This window comes from Vidua macroura, chromosome 6, assembly GCF_024509145.1.
Source record: "Vidua macroura isolate BioBank_ID:100142 chromosome 6, ASM2450914v1, whole genome shotgun sequence".
In the NCBI taxonomy this organism is placed as follows: domain Eukaryota; kingdom Metazoa; phylum Chordata; class Aves; order Passeriformes; family Viduidae; genus Vidua; species Vidua macroura.
In genome coordinates this window covers 45,170,777-45,195,208 of record NC_071576.1, presented here as the reverse complement: position 1 = coordinate 45,195,208, position 24,432 = coordinate 45,170,777, and the positions used below count along the sequence as shown (strand labels likewise).

Genomic DNA, 24,432 nt, shown 5'->3' with positions numbered 1-24,432 from the left:
GTCTGATACTCTTAAAAGAAATGCTAATGAAATATTTAACATGTCATGGTATTGGGGGAAGAAAGGATGTCAGAATCCCTGTCCTAAGCCATCCTCCTACAGGGGCCCACATAGTTTTGGGGGGTTTTTACTGTAAATGCTGAATTCTGCAAAGCCGAGGTGACTATAGATTGGCCTGAAGGAGCTCAATCAAAACAGTAATATCAAGAGATGAATGCCTCTTTCAGCTCGAAGACAAAAGGCATTTGGTTCAAACAATTTTTTGATGTTTCCCTTTGTAGATCTCCCAAAACTTAGTACAGATCTCTACTTGCTATTTTTTTAATCTCTTTTGAGATGACTACAGAGATAAGGTTGGACTGAGCTGTAGCCTGGATATAGTTGGCAAGAAACTTGTTTCACTGAATGGCATGGCATTGTCACACCTCTCTAATGTGATGCTCTTTGAAGAGTGACCTCTGGGACTACAGGTTCCTCAAGTATGATTAAGGCTGCAAATATTCTTCATTTGCAGCCTTAGTTAGCCTTAGTTAGACTTAGTTAAAATTTTGCTAGAGGAGGGTCAGGTGGATTCTGACTTTACACTGTGAATCTGGAAAGTCCTCAATTGTAAAACATATTCAGTATATAAAAAAAACCTAAAGACTTACAGGTTTATTGCGTTTTTTTCTTTTTCTTTTTTTTTCTTTTTAACAGGGAAATTCCACATGACCTTATTAAAGTGTTGTACTTCAGTAAAACCACATAGCTTTACTCAGCTTGTTTATAAATGAGCTTAAATGAATTACATTGGTTTTGTTAATAGAAGATAACACTGAATTCAGTATGTTCCAGCAAAGTATTTGTCATATGAATCAGCAGTCTTTGTCAGAATTATGTCTCCGTGAGATTTGTTCAATCAGATTTGGTTGGTGAGCAAAAAGAGGCTGCTTTGTAACTCTCAGCACTGCAACCTCAGGCCACCCTTACAGCCTGCCTGTGGTCATTTCTATCTGAGTCACCAGGTAAAGATTCTTCAGGTGTGTTTGTGCTCTCAGGTACCTCTGTGCTACCACCCCATGGGCTGTGAAAGTGGATATTCCACTGATGCACACAGCTGTGAACAAGTGAGCTCTCCCTCCTGTTTCAGCTGTGCTAGCACCGCACATATGACACAAACAAAGCAGGGGTAAAAGTAACTCTGTTATCTACCAACAACTGAGTTCTTTCCACAAATAGCAGTAGGAGACCTGCCCAATACTCAGTTCTTACTATAAAAAAAGATCACAGAGATTCAGATTGACATTAGATGCTATGGTGTTTACCCAGGATAAGGTGTTATCTCTAAACAAATATGGCTTAAAATATTTCAGAGGGCTTTGGAACAACTCTTTTCTTCCAGTGTGGGAGCAATTCAAGATCCTGTGTGTGAGAGGGGATAACAGTATACAACGACTATCAATCTCTTAGAACCACTGGTAAAGGTACTTGAATCTGGATTTAATTTTCCATATGTTGTCTTTTAAGGCAATTTGAGCTGTGCTTTGAAGATCAGCTTTGAGCTACATTTAAGGAGATGCAATAAAGGTCCAGATTTTCGGTTCAAAGAGCAGCTTTCTCAACTTCAGAAGTTACCGTCGTCGTGTCTCTTACACGATGACAAATGTGTTGACTTGGTCTTGCCTCTGTGGGCCCATTTGGGAGCTGGAGTTACCATTGCTAGGGCCAGGGTCCCTCTGTGCTGTCAGCATTATTCAGATTGGATAGCTCACAGAGCCTGCTCACCCCCGTATCCCATGCGCTGCTCTGAGATGTACTTTTCCAAGGTGAAGCGGAGCTTGGTGGTTCCATCTGGCTCCTCTGGCGTGGTGTGGTCCACCAGAATGAAATGGGAGTGGTTGTGATCCAAGGAATACAGTGGGCCTTGGGTGCTGTCGTCTGACTGGTAATGTACAAGGCTTTCACTCTAGAGGGAGGAGGGGAGATGTCAGTGCTTTCTGCAAAACCCAGCCCATGTTTTAATAGCCTTCCTCTCCATTTCTGTGCCGTCTGCACCCTGACACAGCTCACCATCTGTGAGACACTTTGACAGACCCTTAAAAAAGAGTGAAGATGGAAAATCTGTTCCTTCTGGAAGCAGCCAGATTTGGCAGGACTGATAGCTGGAGTCCCTGAAGTTTCCCTCTTGGCCTCTGCAAAATATAGTGATATCAATCATCATCTCTGCAATGCAGGTTTTGGAATGGTTTATTGGACAAATGGAAAGGGGTCATGAGACCTGACAATTGTGTATGGAGATGTGAAGCCTCAGCTGGTGTAAAGAGGGGCAAACTATTCATTTCTGTTGTGTTTTGTCCATGTTTAGGCCAGTGAATGAGTTAGCCTGCTCCATGTCCCTGTCAATTTATACACAGCTTTACTTAATTGACAGGGTTGTATGCAATCTGATGGTAATTCTCAGTTTGGAAATTGCATTCTAAAAGAGGGAGTGGCAGACAGATTTTAGAAAGGGGAATCCTCTTTTATTTTGGGTGAGTGGTGTTATACCATTAAATTATTTATTGATTTATTTTTTGCACAAACTCATCTTCTATGTAAAACAGAACCCCTGCTGCAGTCTTTTGTTCTAAATATTGCACTACACATGGGCTTTTATACGTACACTTTTTCAAACTCCCTTTTCTTTCTCTCTGTTGCCTGTCCACTTTGATACATCATTCCAGGATGTAAATGTCTGATTATTCCTTTTCATTCTCCTAATCATTGCCCTCTTGCAAGCGGGTAGATTAACACAACTGTTTAAAATCTGCATTTCCTTCTATCATGCCTCTTTTCCCGTTCCTGGGCTAAACTCAGACTGTCAGCTTGGCAGCTGTCACTGTGTATTGCATTTTCCTCGTACTAAAAAGCAGTAAACTTGCATGTTTCTTTCACTTTCTTCTCTCTGTCTCTCATTCCTTGGGGAAAGCTTCTTGACATAATTAATTTCCTTCAGATTTTGCTTTGACAGAGGGTGTGCCTCTATTCTGCTGCCATGTAACATTAATCCTCCTCACCAAAGGTCTGGCCTTTGATTAGGACCCGGAGGCACAACAATCAATTGAAAAAAGCCTTTGGGGATTTTCCTTTCTATTCCCTGAAAATGTAGAAGTGATCTTTCAATGATGTTTAAAGCGTATTATTAACACAGAAGAGATGGCAGGGTGTTTTATATAAGTAAAGATATTATAAAATAAAGGTTTTATAAAATTAGGCTTTGTTCTGTTGAATTACCAACTAAGCTTCTAAGTTCCCATAAGAAAGAATCAAAGTCATAAAAAGTCAGTTAACAAACTATTCTAGTAATAGAACCCTTCACACCTACAAAACCAAGAAATCTGTCCCATGAGAATCTGTAAAAAATTATGTAACCTATCCAAGAATAGAGAAATTCGATAAACACATGAAATGCCATTTACTAACCAATAAAGTAGCAAAAAACCCTACTAACCAATTAGAGTTGAACACAAAACCTATGAAAACTATATAGAAATTAGTTATGTAAATAAAAAATTAGCTTTTCCTACATAAAGAAACTAAATCCCATCCGCTTTACTACAACAGGAGGGATCCACTGATTTCAGGGCTTGTTTTTCTCCTTGCTAGTGGGGGTTGTTAGCCATATTTTATACAACAAGCTGCTTGTGTTAGTGCCAAATATAAAGAGAGTTGGGTTTAGATCAACATCCCTGTCTGTAGTTCCTTTGTCTTAAAGTTACTGACTAAAAACCAAAATATCTTTGGGTGCAAGCTGTGCCAGAAGTCATAGGGTCAGGAATGCTTTTTGCAAAATATCCCTTGACAAAAAATTTGGACTTTAGTTGAGGGGGAGAAAATAAAAAGAGAGTGCACTTGTTTTGTAGCTGATGATTGGGAAAGATCATTTTGATCACTTAGCTTAGAAGGGAGGTGAAATAGTTTGCCTTTGCAAACTTTCCTGAACAAAATTCACAAACATGATGAACCAAATTCTTTTCTTTGAGGCCCTTTTGGCCCAGTTGCCACACAAATAGGTTAAAGTCTTCCAGCTAAAGAGTCCCACCTAGTATAGTACACAGGTAGCTGTCATTGGCAAAAAAAAAAAAAAAAGACCAATGACAATAAATTGCTGGTATGGTCTGGCAGCCTCTCACCCTCTAGCTGGTAATTTCAGGCCTGTGCGAGAGAGAAACTAAGTGTGAATTCAAAGGGCTATCTTTGTCCTTTGTTTCTTAGCTTCTGCGGGGAATAAAATAGTACAGAGAAACTGTCATTCATTGTCATTAAACACCTATTTTATTGCTATAATATTCAACTTAGGGGAGACTGTATATCCAGTGACAGGAAGGGAATGCTATTTTTTTTTTTTCTCTCCACTTCTGTGTCTGTTCAGCAGCAACACTTTCAGCAGCAGTTTTGTTGGGTGAGGTTTTTTATTTCTTGGTGTGTTGTTTTGTTTTCTTCCCCTTGAGCCAGTTTGAGGATTCCCTTTAACTAGGTGATATCCTGCATGGCTGGTATTTTTGACCTGTTGTATTGAACAAGTTTTTGTGTATTAAATACTGATTCAGTACCTACTTAAAGAAAAAATTGTTTCTGATCTGGTGTCCCATAATATAAAATATGCTTTTTACAGTATTTATGTAACAGCTAGGAATAAGGGCTACTGCAGTAAGTGGGCAAGGGAGAAAGCCATGAAAAGTCCCTCGTTCTGGGATATTTTCTTGGCGTTCAACCCTGTGCTGCTCGCTTTGCTAATGCCTAATGCTGCCACCCGCTGGGCGTGGAGGGCTCAGAATCACCCAACAATCTTTGAGCTTTGCTTCTGCTACCTCCCAAACCACAGCTTAAACCTCACGTCTGTTTGTTTGTTCTTTTAAAGTTATATTAAAGTTGTTCTGCCAGTTACTTACAAATTTTGTAAGGGCGCGGCTTCCATCCGAACAACAGAATAAGAGAGAAGTACCTTTGTGTTTTCCAGGATTTCTCTGTGCTGGATTTCCCTGAGTGAGGTTATTCCTATGGCAGTCACGCTCAGGGTGGATGAAGTACTGGCCAGGGCAAGATCTCGCACTGCTTGCACCAAGTATCTTGTCACTCCTACACGCAAAGCACTGGTGAAAATCCAGGCACCTGAAATTATTTTTAAAAAACAGTTTGGGAATTCCTTTGTATTGCAATGTGCTTGTGTGTCTAGTAACATTACTTACAGTACTGGATTTAAGGGTTTTTAAAAAATAGATAAAGTGAAGACAGGTCTTGATGGACTGTAACTTTTAGAATTAAAATACATGCAAAGTACATAAGACTTTAATAAGGAAAGCAAGAAGAAATTATGAGCTCAAGCAGACATTCTTCATATATCACGTGATGCAACGTGGCCACCTTTACTCTGATGTTAATATGCTCATCAAGAATGCAGTGTCCACTCCGGAATTACTCACTGTCTATATATGAGCAGAAACATCCCTGTACCAGGCAGGTCTGAGGGGTTTAAAGGAAGAGGAAAGGGACAGAGTCAGCAAAGTTGTTGACTTGAACTGAAGCCTAAAAAGTCCCGTGCAATCACCTCTTAGCAGAAGAGCTCAGACATAACCTGCCTAATCTGGAGTTCTTTCTCCTGTTCTTGTGGCTGTGTAGAGTGTGAATTCTTCAGGATAATACAATTTACAGCAATGTTGTTACAGTGACAAGGAATTTTGAGAACCCTAGGTAAACAGCAAGCTGGCCTTTTAAAAATATGTAACAAAGAAACTGGGGATCCTGATGCTGCCCAGTCTGAAGTACAGAAGGCAGATGGAGATAGAGAATATCTGTGTAGCACAAAAGTACCAAAAAGAGCTCTGGTACTGTGCTGTCTCATTACAGAAAGCAAAACTGGTACAATCTTGTCTGGAGCAGTGAAGCTAAACCAAGAGCTTGCTGTGAAATGCTCACAGATGTTTTCACTGTATGTTGCAGGTGAGAATGCAGAAATTCTTATTTTTGACCTAAATTCACTCCTGTTGAAGTCAAATTGCTCTGCTCTCCTCAGAATTACTTTGTTACAGCACAAAAGAGGGGCAATTGTATTTGGTCCCATTTTGATGCTATATTTCTAGTGTCACCTCTGAGGGAATAATATCAGGTAATTTCACACTTCAAAAATGGTTACCTAGAGATATTTGCTTTGAAAGAACTTATTTTTGCTACTATAATACAATCACTTTCATTTTCAAAGATATTTACATGTAGGTTGCATTCATCAAAGTCTTGAATTTTCAAAAATAATCATGTGAACAGGCCCATTGTCATTACCAGATCACTGGGGGCTAGGTGTGAGAATCCATCAGGAATAAAATTTCCATATTTAAAGCCTAAAGCACTCACCTGTGCTTTCAGCTGCCTTTATAAGTCCTTTCTTTAAGGTGTCCCGTAGCCAAGGCTTCATCTGAAAATATTCTTCTGCCCCTACTAAAGAGATAACCAAATTGGGAGCAGGTAGCTTCCATTTGTTGAGCATAACTTCAAATATAATTCCAGGGTGAATGGTACTCCGGACCTTCATAAACTTCAACAAACACAAGAAAAACCCAGTGAATAACAACAGGATGGAAAGATACAGTAAAGAGTCTGTTCATGGTAAATGCAGAGGGAAATTATCATCAACTTGGATATTAAAGAAAAAAATTATTTGAGCAAGATTTGACAGAGAACTAAATACTTGAATTAACTTAGCAGACTTCTGTATAATTGCCGTCTCACTAATTGGGTCAGTTCCATGAGTTAGTTCTGTGTTGCAGACTGACAAATCACATTGTCCCTTAGAGCTTCCTCTTTAATTGCCTTCAGTTTCATGGCAGCCTAGGAAAGCCAAAAAATTTCCTAGGTGTTTTTTGTTTCTGCAAAAGCTGAAATATTTGCTTAATTTCATATCTGTTTTTTGAGGACACGTTTCATGAATCTATTGCTTCTTCCAGTTCTGTATATATTCTGGTTTTCTGCTTGAGACTTTATGGTGAAACAAAACCTTGGGGCAGATTTCAGGAATTCCTAGGAATTCCTTCTGCTCTGGTGGGTTAGTCCATGTACATCCCTCTCTGCATATCAGCAGAACAGAGAGAGAACTTTAAGGAAAACCTTGAAACAGCTCAAAAGTATGTTTAAAATGTAAAAATAGAGATTAATTTTTGGTGGGTTAAACCAGGGAAAGGATACAAAATGAAGGAAGAAGGGCACATAACTGATTTTTCTTTTAAAGGGAAAAGTGATCACCTGTACTTGTATCATGTAATTGCCAATCAAGTGATTGATTTCTGAATATTAAAAAGCCATGTTTTAGACCACATTTATGTTCAGGAAGGCATGGTCCTTACTTGGGGTATAACATGGTGCCTTACTCTGTGGCATATCAACCCTCTGTTGCAGACTCTGCGTTTACTGCTAAGAAGTAACAGCTGAACAATAGCAATATGTAAAAGGGTTAAAACTCCTCAGTGTCCATACCTTTCCATGGTTCTTCCCAGAAGCTATGAAGTCTATTTCTCCTATGCAGTATGGTAATTCACTTTTGAAGGCTTCCTCTTTGTCACTGCTGCAGAGCTTGGTTTCCATTTCCTCCATTGAATTCTGCATTGATTGAGCACCAGTGGACCAAGATGTTCACTGGGATGACAGAAAGTTGGCAAATGAGAAGCCATTTAAACTGGAGAGGCCACAAAATCAATTAAAATATATTTAGATGAGTTTTTAGTCAAATGTTTTACTTTTTTTACTATCATGCCTGTAATGTTTAGCTATTTGGAGGTCTTTGCACCAAATGTCAGATGCTGTATACAGAAGGCAGATTCCACACCAACACTATATAACCTAAGGTATAAAAAGGCACGAAGAAATAAGGCTTCCTGAACTCCCATTCAGCAGACAGAAAGCTGAGTTGCAAAGTGCAAGATCCTGCAATCTCAGAGGCCAAAGGTGACCCTGATTCTACAAAAGAGGAAGAGAAGTCTCAGCCACCAACTCTTTCAAGCAAGAGTGGAGCAGTGTCAGTGAGTGTCTGAGTCACGGTTTCTTGCTGTCACTGTGCCTCAGGCTGCTCTGACCCATCCCACCTGACGTGAATGCTAAATAACCCCGTGGTGACATTATGTTTGTCTGGAGATGCTTTAGGAGAGGTTTACTCTCTGTTTCCTGCAGGAATAGGCTATTTATTTGTGAGCCCAAGTATTTAAGGCCAGGCTGTCCTGGAGCAAAGGTCATACAGCAAGAGTTGCTCTTCTGCATTACATGAGACTCTGGAAAGGTCTGCTTGCTTTTCCTATGTTCTAGTTTGACTGAACTGACAGAATTATGATCTGAAAAATACAGATTTGAACTTGTATGCTTTATTTTGATTCTTTTCAAAACAAAAGCAATTAAATAGCTCTCTCCCCTCTGCTTCAGCTGCATGTTGAACTAGATAATCTTAAAAAAAAATACTTGTGACACTAAGCCAGCAATGCTAATCAACACTGCATTAATTTTTATTCCTAGTCTGAGAGCTTTGATGTGGGATTGAGAGTGTGTCAAATCAGCAAGTCTCTTGTGGGTCTGTTAGGATGCTCCAGTAGAGGGAGCAAGCCCTCCAGCCGTTCCCTTGGGCTGGGAAGCTCTTGGGAGCCTGTATCCCGGCTGCTTCACCACAGCTGTATTTTCTTCTCTTCTTTTCTGTTCGCTATGACAACGTTGTTTTTTTCTATGGGTTGCATTTTCCTCTGTGATCTGCCTCTGAAGAGGCTATGGACCCTCTCACGATCTGCCCCCCCTACAGCTATGTCACGCTTTTGTATCCACCCCAAACTCCTGTCAGAGATCAGTGCTTTAAAGATTCTTGTTCACATTTTCCCTGCCTGCATGCTGCTCCCTTCTGGAGAGAATAGAGCGATTTCTGTGAGCACTCAGATACCAGACCAGTCTGGTTAAGAGTCTTACCTAAGAGAACTTCTCTTGGATCTTCAACAGTGGTAGACACAGCAAAGCCCACCTTCTTGTCTGTGTCCACTTTCCCACAGGAGAACTAGCTTTATCTCCTAAGAGCATTGAAAAGAATATTATGGGAAAAAAAGTTAATATAGTGTAATAATAACACCTTATTTATTACTTATTATTATTTATGTAGAAATCACTTTCTGGAACTTAATGACAGAATGAAGGATTTGATTAGAAACAAAACTACTCAGGACTGAATTTTCAGGGTACTGTAGTCACTGTTCTAGATAGTACCCATTTATTTATAGCAACACACAAGCAATGAACTTGAAATAGACAGCAATTTACAAAATAATCCAATGGTTAATTTGTCCTCAAGTGGTTCATTTAAAGTCCAGTAATCTGTGATTTCTCTTTTGGAATAAAGAAACTAGGCTGCTGCGATTTATAGGGAATATTCTTGCATTTGGGTAATTATTTTTTTTCCCCAGAAATAGCACATTATTATTTTATTTTCAGTTTAGGGATTCTGGTTCTCAGTGGTAGTGAAAAATAGTGTAGGAGGCAAAAATAGGTAAGGTGCAGAAACAGAAGCTTTGTTAACAAGCTTTTATAAGGCTGGAAAGTGAGGAAAACACCTGTTAACTGGCAGCTACATGAGGAAGAACTTGTTTACTGTGCGGATGAGTGAGCACTGGACAGATTGTCCAGAGAGGGTGTGGAGTCTCCCTCAGTGGAGATACTCAAGGACCATCTGGACACAATCCTGTGCCATGTGCTCTGGGATGGCCCTGCTTGAGCAGGGAGGTTGGACCAGATGATCCCCTGTGGTCCCTTCCAACCTGAATGCTCTGTGATTCTGTTTTATTCTGAACATTGCAAAATCCCGGTGTATAAGATCTGTTTATGTGGTTCTTAAACACAGACTGACCATGTCTGATGTTTCCTTACCTCCCCCTATAAGCTGTCTCAGCTTCTGCAGTGTAATCCCTCCCTGTTAGGGGCAGAATCACCAAACACTGCAGGGATCTGCTCAGGGACTGCACCTCACCTCGCCATCACTTTGCTCTGCAGTGCAGCTTCACTCCCCACCCATCAGTTAGCACATGGATTGTGTTATGTCCCTGATGTGTGCTCAGGGCAGGATATCATCAGCCCTGTCATTTCCTCCTGGATTGTCAACGCTTCTGTTCTTAAAAAGCATGTGGTTATCTCACCCAAAGTCCTCCAACAAGCAAAGAAAGCATGGATCAACAAACTGTGTGATATAATTATGTTTTTTCAGAATACCTGTCTCCTGAGTTTAATTCAGTCTTGTTTGGCTTTGTTTCAGCTTTCACATGAGTCTCTGATGGTTTCAGGGGCTATTGCTCTGAGACTTGAGGCTGTACTAGATTGTAAGTGTGTCAGGTCACAGTAATTGGGTCGAATCTCTGTGGTGGAAGTCATGACATACCACAGCTGAGACGTGGCCAGCTTATGCCACTGTAGCGTCACAGAGTGGGGTTTAATTGTGAGGGTTTGGGATAAACCTGTGCCTTGGGAGAAAATAGACAGACAGCCAAAAGGAGGAGGAGAGCACTTTTTGGATGAAAACCAATGGGGGATGATATTTTATAATTTTCTTGCTTTACATATACAATTTTTGATTAAATGTTTTAGAAATTTCCAAAATATCTTTTATCCTGTTATTTAAAGGTTTTTTCCATGCATTATCTAAGAGAATGTTGTTGTATTTAATTTGATTAAAAGATTACTTAAAGGTAAGAAATCTGAAAAACTTCAGAGGTAATGGGAAGAAAAAACCTCACAAAAATCTTGTCTGCCCCAACATTGTGCATTCATGTTTTAAATTTTGTGTATATATCAAGAAATCTTACTTTAGTTCTGTTTCAGACTTAAGTACATATGTTTCTATTTAGGCTGCTGCTACATATCTAAGTTTGTAGGTCAAATTCTGTCCTAGATGTTCCATCAGCTACAAATACAAGCATCTATGGAAAGAATGTACCTCTAATAATTACCAGATTTGAAATATAACCAAGAAAACTATTTCTAACTAGCAAAGCAAGTTAAGACAATTAGGAGGAAAAGACAATTGCCAGTTCTACCTACATCTGGAAATGTGAATCAGTGTCATTTACATTAGGGATGGCCTGGTTAAATCACTCCAGGTGTCAGCCAGTGAGTCATTATTTTTTTGACCTCATAAACGGGAGTTGTAAGAGTTGTGCCATTATATAAACCAGTGATGCTGGAGCTTGCAGGTCCTAATGCTCTTTATTCCTTCATTTTGGATGGTTCTGACTTCTGATTTCAGCACTCAAGATTTCAGGGATATAGGAAATTGTCAGGGATGTATCACTTCAGGGGGCAGTTGTGATGGCTCTAGGGGAGTTCCACAAGGAGAATCCTTGCAGAGATTCCTTTCTAATGGAATTGTTCAGAAAAAATGTTGAGAACAGAACCACAGAGAAACATTTTGACTCCTATGTTCCCCCTTTCTGGACTTTTCTCCCTCCTGTGTCTGCTTCCTCTCCCCCTCCCCTGCCATGCCTTTCTCCTACAGCTTCTCTCACTGTATCCCCCAGCTTTCCACTGTCTCTTTCCACCTATTGTCAGCTCACCCAATATGATTGTGCATCTCTACTTCCTTGTGTGGTAACACAGGACAGATTGTTCACCTCCAGAGGGATGAGAAGAATATGGGTCTGCTTCACCCTTCCTTTAGATTTTAACCAGGATTAGGCTGTGTCCATGGAAGGAAGAGAGGTCAAAATTGAGGCTTTCAAACGTGTTTTGAAAATGGGCCCAGTCAAGGGATGTTTGACCTCAGTTGTTGTCTTCCAGGGCAATGGTTCCATTAAGAGAGTAGGCGTGTGGCAGTCATTAGCTCTCATGACTTAGAAGCACTAAGAATTCTCCTTCATACTTGAATGCTGATCAGCAGGCTGGGACAAACCCTGACACTGAATCACATCAGATTCCTTCATCCACTCAAGGTGTACATTTGAATATATAGGTGAAATTATTATAGTAATGCAGTATTGTTGATGTTAAACTAGTCACAAAGTCCCCCCTGCCCTTAGCTTCAGTGGCAGATGAGGCAAACCTACTGATTTATAAACATTCAAGTATGCTTTCATGTGTAGCAAAAGACAACTACACCAGTTCCCATACCCTTGCTGGTGCAGAGTGAGCTAGCAATCCCAGCAAAAAAGGAGCCTCATATTGGGCAGAATAAAAGAGAACTCACACAAATTGAAGTGAGTAGTAAGGGGGAAAACTTGACGAAAACCAATACAATGAACTTCACTTGGGCAGGAACAGTCAGCTTCCAACACACGTAAGAGGATCCCTTCTGCTGAACTGCAGCCCTGATGGGAAGGATCTAAGGGTTACAGGCAGAGCAGACGTGAGTAATGCTGCACTGGTCTTGCAAGAGAGAAATGACACCTAAGACAGCATAAACAGCCTGTGTGAAGTCAGTCAGCTGTTCATCAGAACAGGTTTAGCTGCAGTATCATGTTTGGATTTGGGTGCCAGGCTTCAGGGGAATTATGGACCAGCTGGAGGAGGTTTGAGCTGGAGCAACAAGAACAGCGGAGAACTTGTGCTAAAAGAGAAGGAAAACTTGGACAAATTAGAATTGTGCTACCAAAATCAGGGGGAAATGCAGGGAGGAAAAAAGAGAATTTAATAGTCTACCAGTGCAAAAGGATGATAGGAAAGATTTGGTGTTTATATTTGTGGTTAGGACAGCAAGGAACAGGCTCAAGAGAAGGATGGTGTCAGGGCTCTGCAGGGGTACAGCAGTAACCACGCTCTGAGAAAGACTTCCTTGGAAAGAATGAAAGCCTTAGTCTGCTGGGTAGGGAACAAGGAAAGCAGCCAGACAGCAGCTCTTGATTGCAATGGCATCTCTCTGTTGTGACCCAAAGAACTTGACCATAAACCCTAAGAGCTGGATATGCAACTGCAGCTCTGATCCTTGAGATACACATACGCTTATGTAACTTTTTCAGTGGAAATGCTCCTGCTGACTTTAGTGCAAGTACTCACTCCAGGAAAACTGCATCAGTGAGTTCATTGGGCCAATGCCAGCAATAGTGTAATGGAATTATTTGCTTCCAATAGTAGCTGCATTTTCATTCCTGATTTGAATTAAAACTTATTAAATATGAAGAACAAAGCTGATGCAAAGGATCAGAATAAAGAATACAAGATAAGTGAAGGGCACAGTAAAAACTGCAAATTTCATATTTTGTTTTGACATGTGCTTGAAAAGTGAACTGAATGTACTTTAACTGGTGTGCACATATAAGTGTGAAGAAACAAAACCAGTACTTAAATCAGGGTTAAATGCAGTGGAGAAAGGGAGGTATAAGACGATATTAACTAGAACCCAGGAAGAGAAAAATGTCTGTAATTGTTGTGGGAATACAAAAATATAATGCGAAACAAGAAAAAGTATTTGCTACAGAAAATAAATGCATATATATCTGTGTGAGAAACTGGTGTACATACATTTGTGTGCAATTACAAATATTATCTTACTTATGTTGCAGATTTGAAAAATGTTTCTCAGGAATTAGCACATTCAAATTACAGTAAGAATACATGAAATGCTTCTGCATCACAGCCTAATGACAAACAAGAATCATCTGCCATGATTGCCAAGGAATTGCTAAAGAAAGTGTAAGGACCTGGGGGTGGTGAAACACACCAGCAGAAATCATGGCCAGCTGTCCGGCACAGGGCTTTGTCATGCCTGTAGCAAATAAATCTCTGAGAATGGCACAAATAGAAAAAGGGGACAAAAGAAATACGGCTGTCAAGGCAAGTCCAGCTTGAATTATGCTGTGCTACACTTCTCTCACGTTCAGACAGGAGGGCTAAGGAAAGGCATTAACTGCCAGAGATGAGACCTGGAGGGATGCAACAATGACCTATGGGAAGGTTTCTCCACAGTTTGGCTAGGACAGAGACAGAGAGGGGCTAGTTCAGGTTGATAACCTCGGGAATGTGTTCAGTAACCAGAGGTTTTATGAGTTTGCAGACACAGGGTCAGTCAGGAAATCAGGAACTTGAATTAAAATCGTGGGGAAAAGTGAAGTATTGAAGTGTCCTAGTAAAACAAAAGTGGGAAAAGTTTCCAGGTATATTTATGTGAATTGGCCCCACTAGAAGCTTTTAAAAGCATCAGGGTTGAGAGTTTCTGTTCTATAACTGCAGTTGCTAAAGAACAGTCTATCAAGTAATTCCTCTTTACTGTGTCTGTGCATAGTCAAAAATCAGAACAACTGAATTAAGAGGGAAAGAATTATTTAAAAATCCCCATCAACAAAAGCAAGCTATAAATAGATGTGTGGGAAGAGAGTCTTGTTACTGAAGCAGTGTAGGCTTTGTTTGAACATTTCAAGGGTATGGCTCTGGAGTTGAATCCTTCCTGCAATTGCAGGGACACAAGGATGTGAAGCAAACCGACTGCTTGAAGGAGTCTGCCCACTGTTTTCTAGGAGAGTGGGTAGTGCTTTGGTTTGGGTAGAGTTAGCACCGAGTCTTTAACAAATGAATGTGTAAAATGCTAATGCAAATATAGGTACTGGTCTTTTTTGTTTCTGTCTTCATTTGCTTAACAAAGTAAAGAGGACCAGAGGCTATTTGAATAGTGTACTTTTAGTGAATCTATAGAAATTTGCATATGGATGTCAACCAGTGAACTTCAGAGAAGTGGATTTCTTCCGGGGAGAAAACCTGAGGGTGGAGAGGTGATAAAAGGGAAACGTAGACTCCGGGGAACTAAACAATGTAAGGAACAGATGGATCCGATGAGAGACAGCACACAGCAAGGCTGTTCGATGAAAAGAAAGGAATTGGCAGGGCTTGCATAGCACGTTGTATATGGGGTGTGGAGGAAGGTTGACACCGGCTTCAAATACTCCTGGACCTTCCCTGCTCTGTTCCCACAGCATGGCACGTTACTTTGAAGCTGTGCCAGCACAGCTCCTTGTGTGTCCTCACAGTGAATCAGACTGAGTTCACATAAAAAGAACTCGTTTTTGCCAGGTCATTTTTCAGCAAAATCAGTTCACTGATGTGGTGTGCAGCATGCTACACAACTCTCTGGAAATAATGTGTTAAGAAACCACAGCCATAGTTCGTACTGAAAGAAAAGACAAGAAATTTGGGGTAGTTCCAATTCAAAACAAGTGCTTCAGGAATGGCAATGCACAGACAAGGCAGACAAAACCAGAACTGAAAATTTTAGTTGAAACTGGATTGTGCATGGACATGAGCAAAATACTGTTAAAAGCAAAGGAGACAAAAATACAACTGAAAGCCAAAACATTAGCAAATGAAAAGGACTGACACTTGGGAAATGGAAAGACTTGAAATAACTTAGAGTGGTTTTCCCCAGATCAGCTTGTTAGGATCTTAATATATCATACCTGTAGAATCTGCAAAAGTTCACAAATATTTCTCTTCATGTCAACAGCTGACTTCACAAAACTAACCCTAACATTAAGCTCATGCCAATGTTTACAAGCTGTGCTAAAATAATCTCTTTATTTCTTTTCCAGTTTGTCATCTGTGCAATTTTTTTTTCAATTTCGTGCCTGTAGACATGCATTCTTGTATGGGAAAGAGCAGTTTTTACAGTGGAAAAAACCCCTTTGCTGTGTTTCCTTGTGTGGCTACTTTAATGGTCTCATGTTTACAACAGCTTGCTCAATGCTTCAGGCAAATTTTGTGAGCTCGGAGAGGAAGTATATTCAAAACCAAGAAACTCTTTTGCATAAGCCATATACAATATATACATTGAGAATTCGAAGCCTTAGGAAAATAACTTAGTTTGCTTTTTCTTTCAAATATAAAAAAAAATGCAGACATAGTTCTGAAGTTACTATATTGTGCACAAATGTTATTGGCAAAATGGTTTATCAACTGTTCTAAATTTTTCCTTTTTTAGATACAAATACTCTCTCTTTTCTATTAACTGCAAAACTGAAGTTGCATTTGGGTGTGTCTGTGACTTGCAGGAAACCTTGAACCTAAGCATCTAAGTTCACTGGGTTGTGTTGCACCTTTGGAAATCAGACCTACTGAATGCCCTATGATGTAATTTTTTGCCTTTTTTTTTTTTTTTAATTCACTTTCTCACTTGCTGCACCTCTCATAAAACAACTAAAAACTACAACTGTATGGAATTATGCAAACTGAATGCAAATTAATACAAGGTTAAAAAGTAGCTATAGAAATGTATAATTTCTACTATTGTTATCAGTATCCTGCTTCCTATTCCACATTGACTATGATTCTAATACTGATGAAACCAAAACATATGTAGCTGCATAATAGTAAATGCTGTATAAGTAGTAAATTTATGCATATGTAGCTGCATAAATAGTAAATAAAACTGAAATAGGTTACATACTCACCTTGGGTGGTACTAATTGCCAGGTATTGTTTACTTCTATGAAGATCTTAAAAAGCCTATTTTGAAGACAATAGACTTAGTACTCTGAGAATGCATGTACCTCATTCTATTGACATGAGCAGTTCCCTTGAGCTGCCCCTTAGAACAAAAAAGAAATACAAAGTTGAAATAATTTACCAAAGACCAGGATGGTTTTGACTGTTATAATTTATTTACTTTATTTTTCAAAATTCACTGGGCTTTCCAAGATGAAGAGTAAATGAAGAATAAATTTAGCCAAAGTCTGGTTTATCAGCATTTCTGGCTGTGCTCCCTGTGATTGTGCCTGAATATAGAATATTTACAGACAGTTGACTGCCTTTAATAGAGACCATCAAATAAAGGGGGCTTTTTCTACCTTAATTCTCTCATCCAGCATTTAGATGTTCTGCTGTTCTGAATGCAATCTTGTAAAATAAAAATTGCATGAAAAATTTAGAAAAGCAACTATTCAAACAGATATCGAGCCACAGATGTCACCTGCACCCCAAGATACTGTTGGAAATTGTCTTCATGGGACAATGAGGATGAGAACAGCAAATACATGAAAGAGGAAGGCAGAGGAGCAGGAAGAAAAGTTGTTAGTGCATATTCACATCCAAAATTCGTGGGGCTGGTGGGAGAATCCCATAGTGTAGGAAACCACAGTGCAGAAGAGCAGAGGTCAGGTGTCCAACCTCTGCACATTGCTGTCTCAGGAGGAGCTGTATGGTAAATGGCTGCCTGACTGTAACAGTTCTGCAGTCTGCTAATATCAGGCCAAAATAGCATGCAAGGATCAGCTAAATACCTGAGCCTATTAAGATTATTCCTAGAGCAAGCTAAAAAGTTCTCTAAACAGTGGAGAGTGCACTAGTGGAATGCTGCTGATGTCTAATTGAAGAGCAGAACAAATATAGTAAGTTAGCTACCATTTATCTGAGGAAATCAAATTACTGAACAGAAAAAAGCACTGCTGAAAGTGATCGTGGACAAAGGATAGCAACAACTAACTTGTGAAATTACTGACAGAAATTCTTAAAGTTTCACGCATACTTCATTATTCAGGGAGAAGAGTGGGTGGCAATCATTTGTGTATACTGCTGCTGATTGCTGAAAAATGATAAAGAGGAAAGAAAATGTGGACTAAGCAATGATCCCTTCTTGGGTGAATCACAAGCATCTCTTAACATACATAGAATATTTTGTGATCCTACCTGCTGGCTGTCCTCTGCAACAGGCATGGCCATCCATCTGCAGGGCTGGAGATGCACTGAGGTGGCTTTTATTTGCTGCTGCTCCCTTTTCCTGTTTGGGAAGATGAAGATGTTGCAGGTTTACCTGTCACACTGGTCTCTATGACAATGAAAGTAAATGTTGCTGGTGGAGAATGGTATCAACAGCTCTTTGGGATGGAAATAAGCTCTGTGAAATGGATGGAGATGCAAATAATTAGCACTTCTCTCCAGCAGTAGAGGAGTATAGAGTTATCAGGAGCAAACAAGCAGGAATGGAATTAACTGTGAATGTATTTTCTAAATTACCTTTTCAAATTTTTGCAATAACTTGGATGTTGAGTAAATGCATCAGTAACTATTCCTTCATTCCCTTTGAGAAGTCATGTGCTTTCTCAAGTTACAGAAATCTTTAACAAATTTCACAGGTTTCCAGTCAAGGTGCTCTCTTAATCATTTAGGTTTCCAGAGCAACTGTACACTTATCCTCACTGATAACTTCAAATTTTGATGCACAGCATCTCATCCTTAAAAGTGAATTTATTTAAGGATTTGTTCTGTATTTAGAGTACAAAACGGCATCACAATGCTTCCTTAGGTAACTTGCCTGTGGGCCTTTCTTGATATGTAACAGACCACATTTGGTATAAATTATTGCAACTCAGTTGACTGCTGCGAATAAAATATTCTTTGAAGAAATCAAAGATATGCCCAACTCTTTCATGATTACAGTAATGTGTTTCTTCAAATATTTTTGTCCTTCACTATTAAAATGAGTGGTATGATTCCTATATGTTTGTACTGGGGCTTTGGGTTTTCTTGCATGAGCTGGTATATGCCATAAATATTCTCTGTCCTTAAAAGAGATTTTGCTATTTTCATAGTCTTTAAATTCACCTTTCTTCTGTGAGTGTGCATTCCTTTGTGCTTTTGTTTCTAAAACATTTATAAAATGTATCTCTGATACATCCCTTTGATTAGACTATAAAATGACATAAACCAGTCAGATATCCAAATTCTATCTGTTCAAGAGAACAGCAGATTTTGGTTGTCTCACAATGACCCCTGTAATAATTCTGAATTGCTTAAAAATTTCCTTTGTACATCTATATGTCAGTATTTTTTAACTACCCATATTTTTGCTAATGCTTATATTTCTAGGAATATAATTGTGTTAAATTCCACAACATCACAGTCATAAAAAGTCTTTGATCTTTGTTACAGCAGAGACAGTTGCTTGAGGTATAAAACCCTGAAATTAAGCAGGACCTTAATCAAGAAACGTTCTCTGAAAGTGTTGAAGTTAGTGGCTATTTTTATCCAGGCTTGAATAATGGTTTATCAGAAAGCAGGAGGTGCTAGGACTATGGAAGTCACAGCCAAAACAGAAGTTTGAAGTTTCCCTCCAATTCAGACATGAGTGGTTTGCTCAGTTTAATCTACAGTTAATGAGCAATTCTGGGTCTGAGCCTAAACTGTCCCAGATCCTGATTAAGACCATCTCAGTCCCTCCTGAGCTATTACTCTGCAAGTGTTTCTATTGAAATCCTGCATGTTTTTATCTTTCTAAGTACTATTGAAACATCAGGATGCTGCCAGGTCAGCTTTCATTTGTGTGTTATCCCTTCTACTCAAAACAGGTGTGTTTATTATTAACCCATTCCCTAGACAGTTCCATGAACTTTTCTGGAGAATCCTAGTAGGACTTGCTGGCCACTCTGACCCATCATTACACCTGTACATCTATCTCCCTTCCTGGTAGCCTTCCAGCCCTAATGCTAAGAGGGAAATAATGCTTGAGTATGAAGATTCATAATTAATTACTATCTTACAGATGCTTGAGATCAAAAATCTTGTAAGCTGCTAAATGCACCTGCAAATTCATGACTCTGTTTATTCAGCTCTTTCCACTGCCTTGCTCACCCTGCTATTGTATGTGCAATGAATTATCACTAACATCTTATAGGGTGGAACATTCATTGGAATGTTCATTGCATTAAACTGTGTCTTCTAACATAAAATTTGAGGTTTTGCATCCTCAGCAGATTCCCATCTCTCCTCCTCTGATTATTAAAACCAGCCACTGATGTGGTGATGGGCTGTATTTGAGGGCGGGGGCGGGGGGGGAGGGTGGTGTGCAATGCCTGGCCTCTAACTTAAAGAATCAGGGTTATCAGTGACACTGAAGTGTTTTACTATGTAGCTGATAAGCCAGGTAATGTCCCTTTCTAGGTCTGTTCACTTAGTGAAGTTTCACCAAGAGAAAATGCAAGAAGGAATCTCTGTATGACAGTTAAAGCATTCATTCAAGTTTGTGCTTCCAATCAAAACATATCTTGATTAAGAATTCCAGTGTTCTTAGTTCTGTCTGCACACCAGAATTTTGTGCAGTGTTCCAATGCATCCCTGCCTTTATAGTGAGTGCTTCTGCTTCTCTTCTTCCCCAGCATATCCGAGTGCTTAACCTGCAACCACATTTATCATCACAGCTACAAAGGAGGACAGTGCCATTATCCCATTTACAAACTGACAACCTGGGGCACAAATAAGAACAATGTCACAACAGAGGTGACACAGGAAGTTTGTGGGAGAACTGGGTGCTGAATTCTGGTCATTCAAGTCCGAGGTTAAAGACTGAAACTTCCCTCTTTGATGGGGGACTGAAAATACTTTCATAAATTCAATGTATTTACAGGAATTTGATTCTCTCTTTGCCAGCTTCCTATTATTCATTATTCAAATAGGGATAATGTATCAAGTTAGTCCAAGTATTCTTTCTTTTTTGTAATGTGAAAAATATTTTTATTTAATTTGACATTTATTTAGTAGGAGGAATTATAAACGTTAGGAAAATCGTTGTCTATTACGAGAAATAGCTACCAAAGAAAATGACCCAAAACATCTGTGGCCTTTTAAGCCAGACCAGATAAACTTGACACTTTAGCCACTAGAGGGACCTCCAGGAATAGAATATATAAAAACAGACTCCACAAAAATATTTGAAGCATTAGGTGTCTTTAAAGAAAAACAAAAAAGCTCTGCAGACCGAAGCGTTTTCTTATAATGAGGTCTGAAATAACAGCAAACATGAATTAACTAATTATCTTTTAAATTTTGTCAAGAAAAAACAGCTTTTCTGCTGGTGAGATATGAATTTGGTGGGTTGTTTCCTCTTCACTGACTTAGTGAGGTTAGCACATCTGCTTTGAAGAGGCCTGTAATTTACCAGTAAGATTATGGATTGTTCTTTTGGGCAGAACAAAGCAAATGTAGCTATTCTCTTTCTAGAGTTTCTGAGAAGTATGTGATTTGGATGTGGTGCAGAGTCTGAAATCAGTAACCTCATTTTCCCACTGAGTGGTACTTTAGCAGAGCCCTCAAGTGATGTCAAATTTTAACAGCAGTGTAACAGCCCAATTAACAAATGTTCATGCCTTGACATGCATGCAAATGGTCTCTAAAAAGTAGTTGTGCTACAGCCTGGGTCACTGGATTTGTAATTAACCATCAATCAGGGAGATTATGAGGGTGCTCTAATGTTCCCTTTTTCACTTCCGCAAAAATACAGAGGGAGCTGTGGTTGTTCTTCACACACAAAGTTTTGGGGCTCCACAAGCTCAGCAAGCTTCAGCTTTAGCATTTGCACTGTAAAACACAAAATCCTGCTAGGCAACTAGGCTTTTGGGACACTGGAGATGAAGACACTGAGATAAGAATTGCCATTAACCCAATTAGAAAAAGGTCAGGCATGTCTCTAGAATTTGGCATTAAATCACAATTATGGAACAGGTTAAAAGGATTTTTGCAAGACTTTAAATTACGTTGCATTGTTTAGCTTTACCTATTAGAATGGTCCTAGTGAAATGAAAACTCTTATTTTGTGAGATGAAAGCAACCTGAAATTCCAGTTTGGCAGAGCTGATTGTTGCACAGGTCTCCTGTGGTCTGTCCACTGAGTTTTAAAGTTTTCAATTTGTTTGCCTTGAAAGGTTACTCGTGTGAAAAAAAGGTGTAGTGGGAGGGGAGGAGACATTGCTAGTACTTGTTCTATTACTCTGATGTGTGGTTGGGGTTTTTTTAAGCATTAGAAAGCTTTTTGATGGATTATTGTTTGAAAACCCTTTGATTCTCCCACAGAGTTAGCATTAAATTCCTTGCATTGCACGTAACCTCCCACTGAAGTTTTCCAGTGAATCACCTGCAATTAAAAGACATTCAGCTGCAGGCTTAACTGTCAGACAGATGATGCGTGACATCAAAAGTGGGTTGCCAAGTGGGTCCTGCTGAAGAACAACGATTATCTGTCCCATGCCATTCCTTACACGTGAGGTAGGATATTATATGTTACGGATTAACGTGGTCGCAGGCAGGAAGTGTTCCTGGACCAGGAAAAGATTTGGCGATAGCTAGTGATTTCTTTTTCAGCTGCTGAGAGTGAAACCCTTCCTGAAATACCAGGACATCCTTTCATTAAGAGTAGTCCTCTCCATAAGCAATCATGGGACAAAAGTTTGGGGGGTGTTTCAGAATTTCAGTTAATTTATTTGAAGCTTGCTCAGCGGTGTTATTTGGTGCTGAATTTAGCCTAACAAAGAGAAGGTTTGTGACTAATATGAGAAGGAGAGTTTGCTTTTGATGCAAGAAAGTGATGTAACAATCTCTTCATTTGGAGAATGCTGTTAGTCACTCTGCCCTCAGACGTGCTGGCCTGTGTAAGAATGTGCACTCAGAATCCTGTGTGGCACTGTGTGAGCAAGCAAACGCCTGCTGAGTCTCACATGCTCCTGAGATTGAAATACACTGCTTCTGCCACAATGATGAAAATGAACCTTGCAAGATGTCAGCCTCTTTAGCTTTCTCTTTTGGAGTAATACCTAAAAGAATCCTTTCAGTTACAAAAATTGCTGGAATATTAACTACATTAAAGAACTCAGGACACTACAGTCAACTGCTGAAACAGACTGGAGAGATTACCCATGCATGGATCTACAAGTGTGTCTGGAGCACGATCTCCAAACAGTATATCCTCTTAGTTGTTTAAGGCTTTCAGAAGTTCTAGATTTTTATTTTTCCTACTGCCACTTTGTTGAAGATTGCAAGTAGGTTGGTGGCAGGAAGAAAATGTTGAGAGGGACGTTTACAAGCTGTGATGCACCAACACAGTTCAGTTACAATTCTAGAAGCACTTTCTTATTTTTTTCTTAAAGCCCATGATACCTTCAAGGGCTCTGCCCTGAAGTCCTGTTCCTAAACAAGTAAATATTTAGGGCCTGAATTCTTCAGACTCACACGTGGAAGATTTTGGTCAGCCAGACAGCAAATAGAAAAAGCTAACATTGTAGAAAAAACATTGATCTTTATTGACAGAAACGAAAATTCCAGTTGGCTAGTTCTAGCCCGTCGTATAAATTAATGTGCCTTAACAAGAGAAATTAAGAGTCTACCAAGGTTTTTGCCTCAGTCTCTTCTCACAGCTCTCGAGTGGATGGACAGCAGGATGGGGACTGGGGGAGCAAAGTCCCTCCCACTGTAATAAAGATCAGGTTCATGACCACCTGAGGAACCTGAATGTACAGAAATCCATGGGACCCAATGAGATGCATCCCAGGATCCTGAGGAAATTGGCTGACACAGTTGCTAAGCCTCTCTCTGTGATAATCAAATAGTCCTGGCTGTCAGGTGAAGTGTCATGTGGCTGGAAGAAGGGAAATATTGCACCCATCTTTAAAAAGAGTAGAAAGGAGGACCCTGGGAGGACCTGTTTTCCTCACCTTTGTGCTTGGGAAGATCCTGGAACAGATCCTCATAAAAGCTCTGCTAAGGCACATGGAGAACAGGGAGGTGATTTGAGGCAGCCAGCACAGCTTCCCCCAGGGGGAATCCTGCCTGACTAACCTAATGGCCTTCTGTGATGGAACGCCTACATCAGTGGACAAGGCAAGGGATACAGGGATATCATTTGACATGAAGGAATGTCATTTAGCTGGATTTCTGTAAAGCGTTTGGCACGGTCCCTCCCAACATGCTTCTCTCTAAATTGAAGACTGATTCAATGACTAAACTGTGAGGTGAATAAGGAATTGTCTGGATAGCTGCATCCAGAGGGTAGAGATCAATGGCTCAGAGTTCCCAATTTGTTTGAAAACAAAACAGAAAGTGTTTGTGAGGCATAAGCCTAAATAAATATTCTCAGAGTTTTTCTTTGCTTTAGGACTTCAAACCTGAGCATAGGTGGACCATAATATTCTTTCCTAGAATAGCACCAATGTGCTTTAAAATTCTATGAAACAATGTAAACACATCATATAACCATAGCCATAACCATGCACTCAGATAGCATTCAAACAGATAATGCTAATAAGGGATGTCAGCAGGGCTGCATGGCCTCTCCATATGTCAGATATCTGGTGCATGCCACTCACTATCTCCTGCAGGGCTGCTCCTCTCTGCTGCCCAGATTCCTGAGCAGACTGCATCCACTGTTAAAAATAACCCAACAGTAAAGAAGGGAGGGAATTAAAGGACACTTTTAACTTTCTGAGTAGAATACTATCTGCTCTTTTCTGTCTGCTCTGTCTTGAAAGTGACTGACAGGAAAGCAGACTGCATAAACACCTGTTGGAAGTGTGTCTTTTTGACAATGATTAGTCTACTAAGGAAGTGGTTAATTAATGTGATCTCTGACTTACAAAAAGTTGATGGTTTTGGGACATACTGCAGTTTTGAATACACTCTCTGTATCTGGAGTTTCTGCTGGTGTGGTAACTTGTTTGACTAGCAATGCCTGCCAACAGG

General features: G+C 39.8%; 1 protein-coding gene across 1 annotated transcript in view; it reads right to left on the bottom strand.

Annotated features, from left to right (window-relative positions):
- The window catches only part of TRPM5 (transient receptor potential cation channel subfamily M member 5), a 37,162-nt gene extending 29,563 nt beyond the window's left edge, over positions 1-7,599 (bottom strand). Inside the window, exons 1-4 of the mRNA XM_053981394.1 lie at positions 7,483-7,599; positions 6,367-6,547; positions 4,964-5,130; positions 1,765-1,945 (exon numbers count right to left, since the gene is read on the bottom strand). Of these exons, the coding sequence (XP_053837369.1) occupies positions 1,765-1,945; positions 4,964-5,130; positions 6,367-6,547; positions 7,483-7,599 (646 nt within the window). The remainder of the gene's footprint in view (positions 1-1,764; positions 1,946-4,963; positions 5,131-6,366; positions 6,548-7,482) is intronic.
- Positions 7,600-24,432: the final 16,833 nt, after the last annotated feature.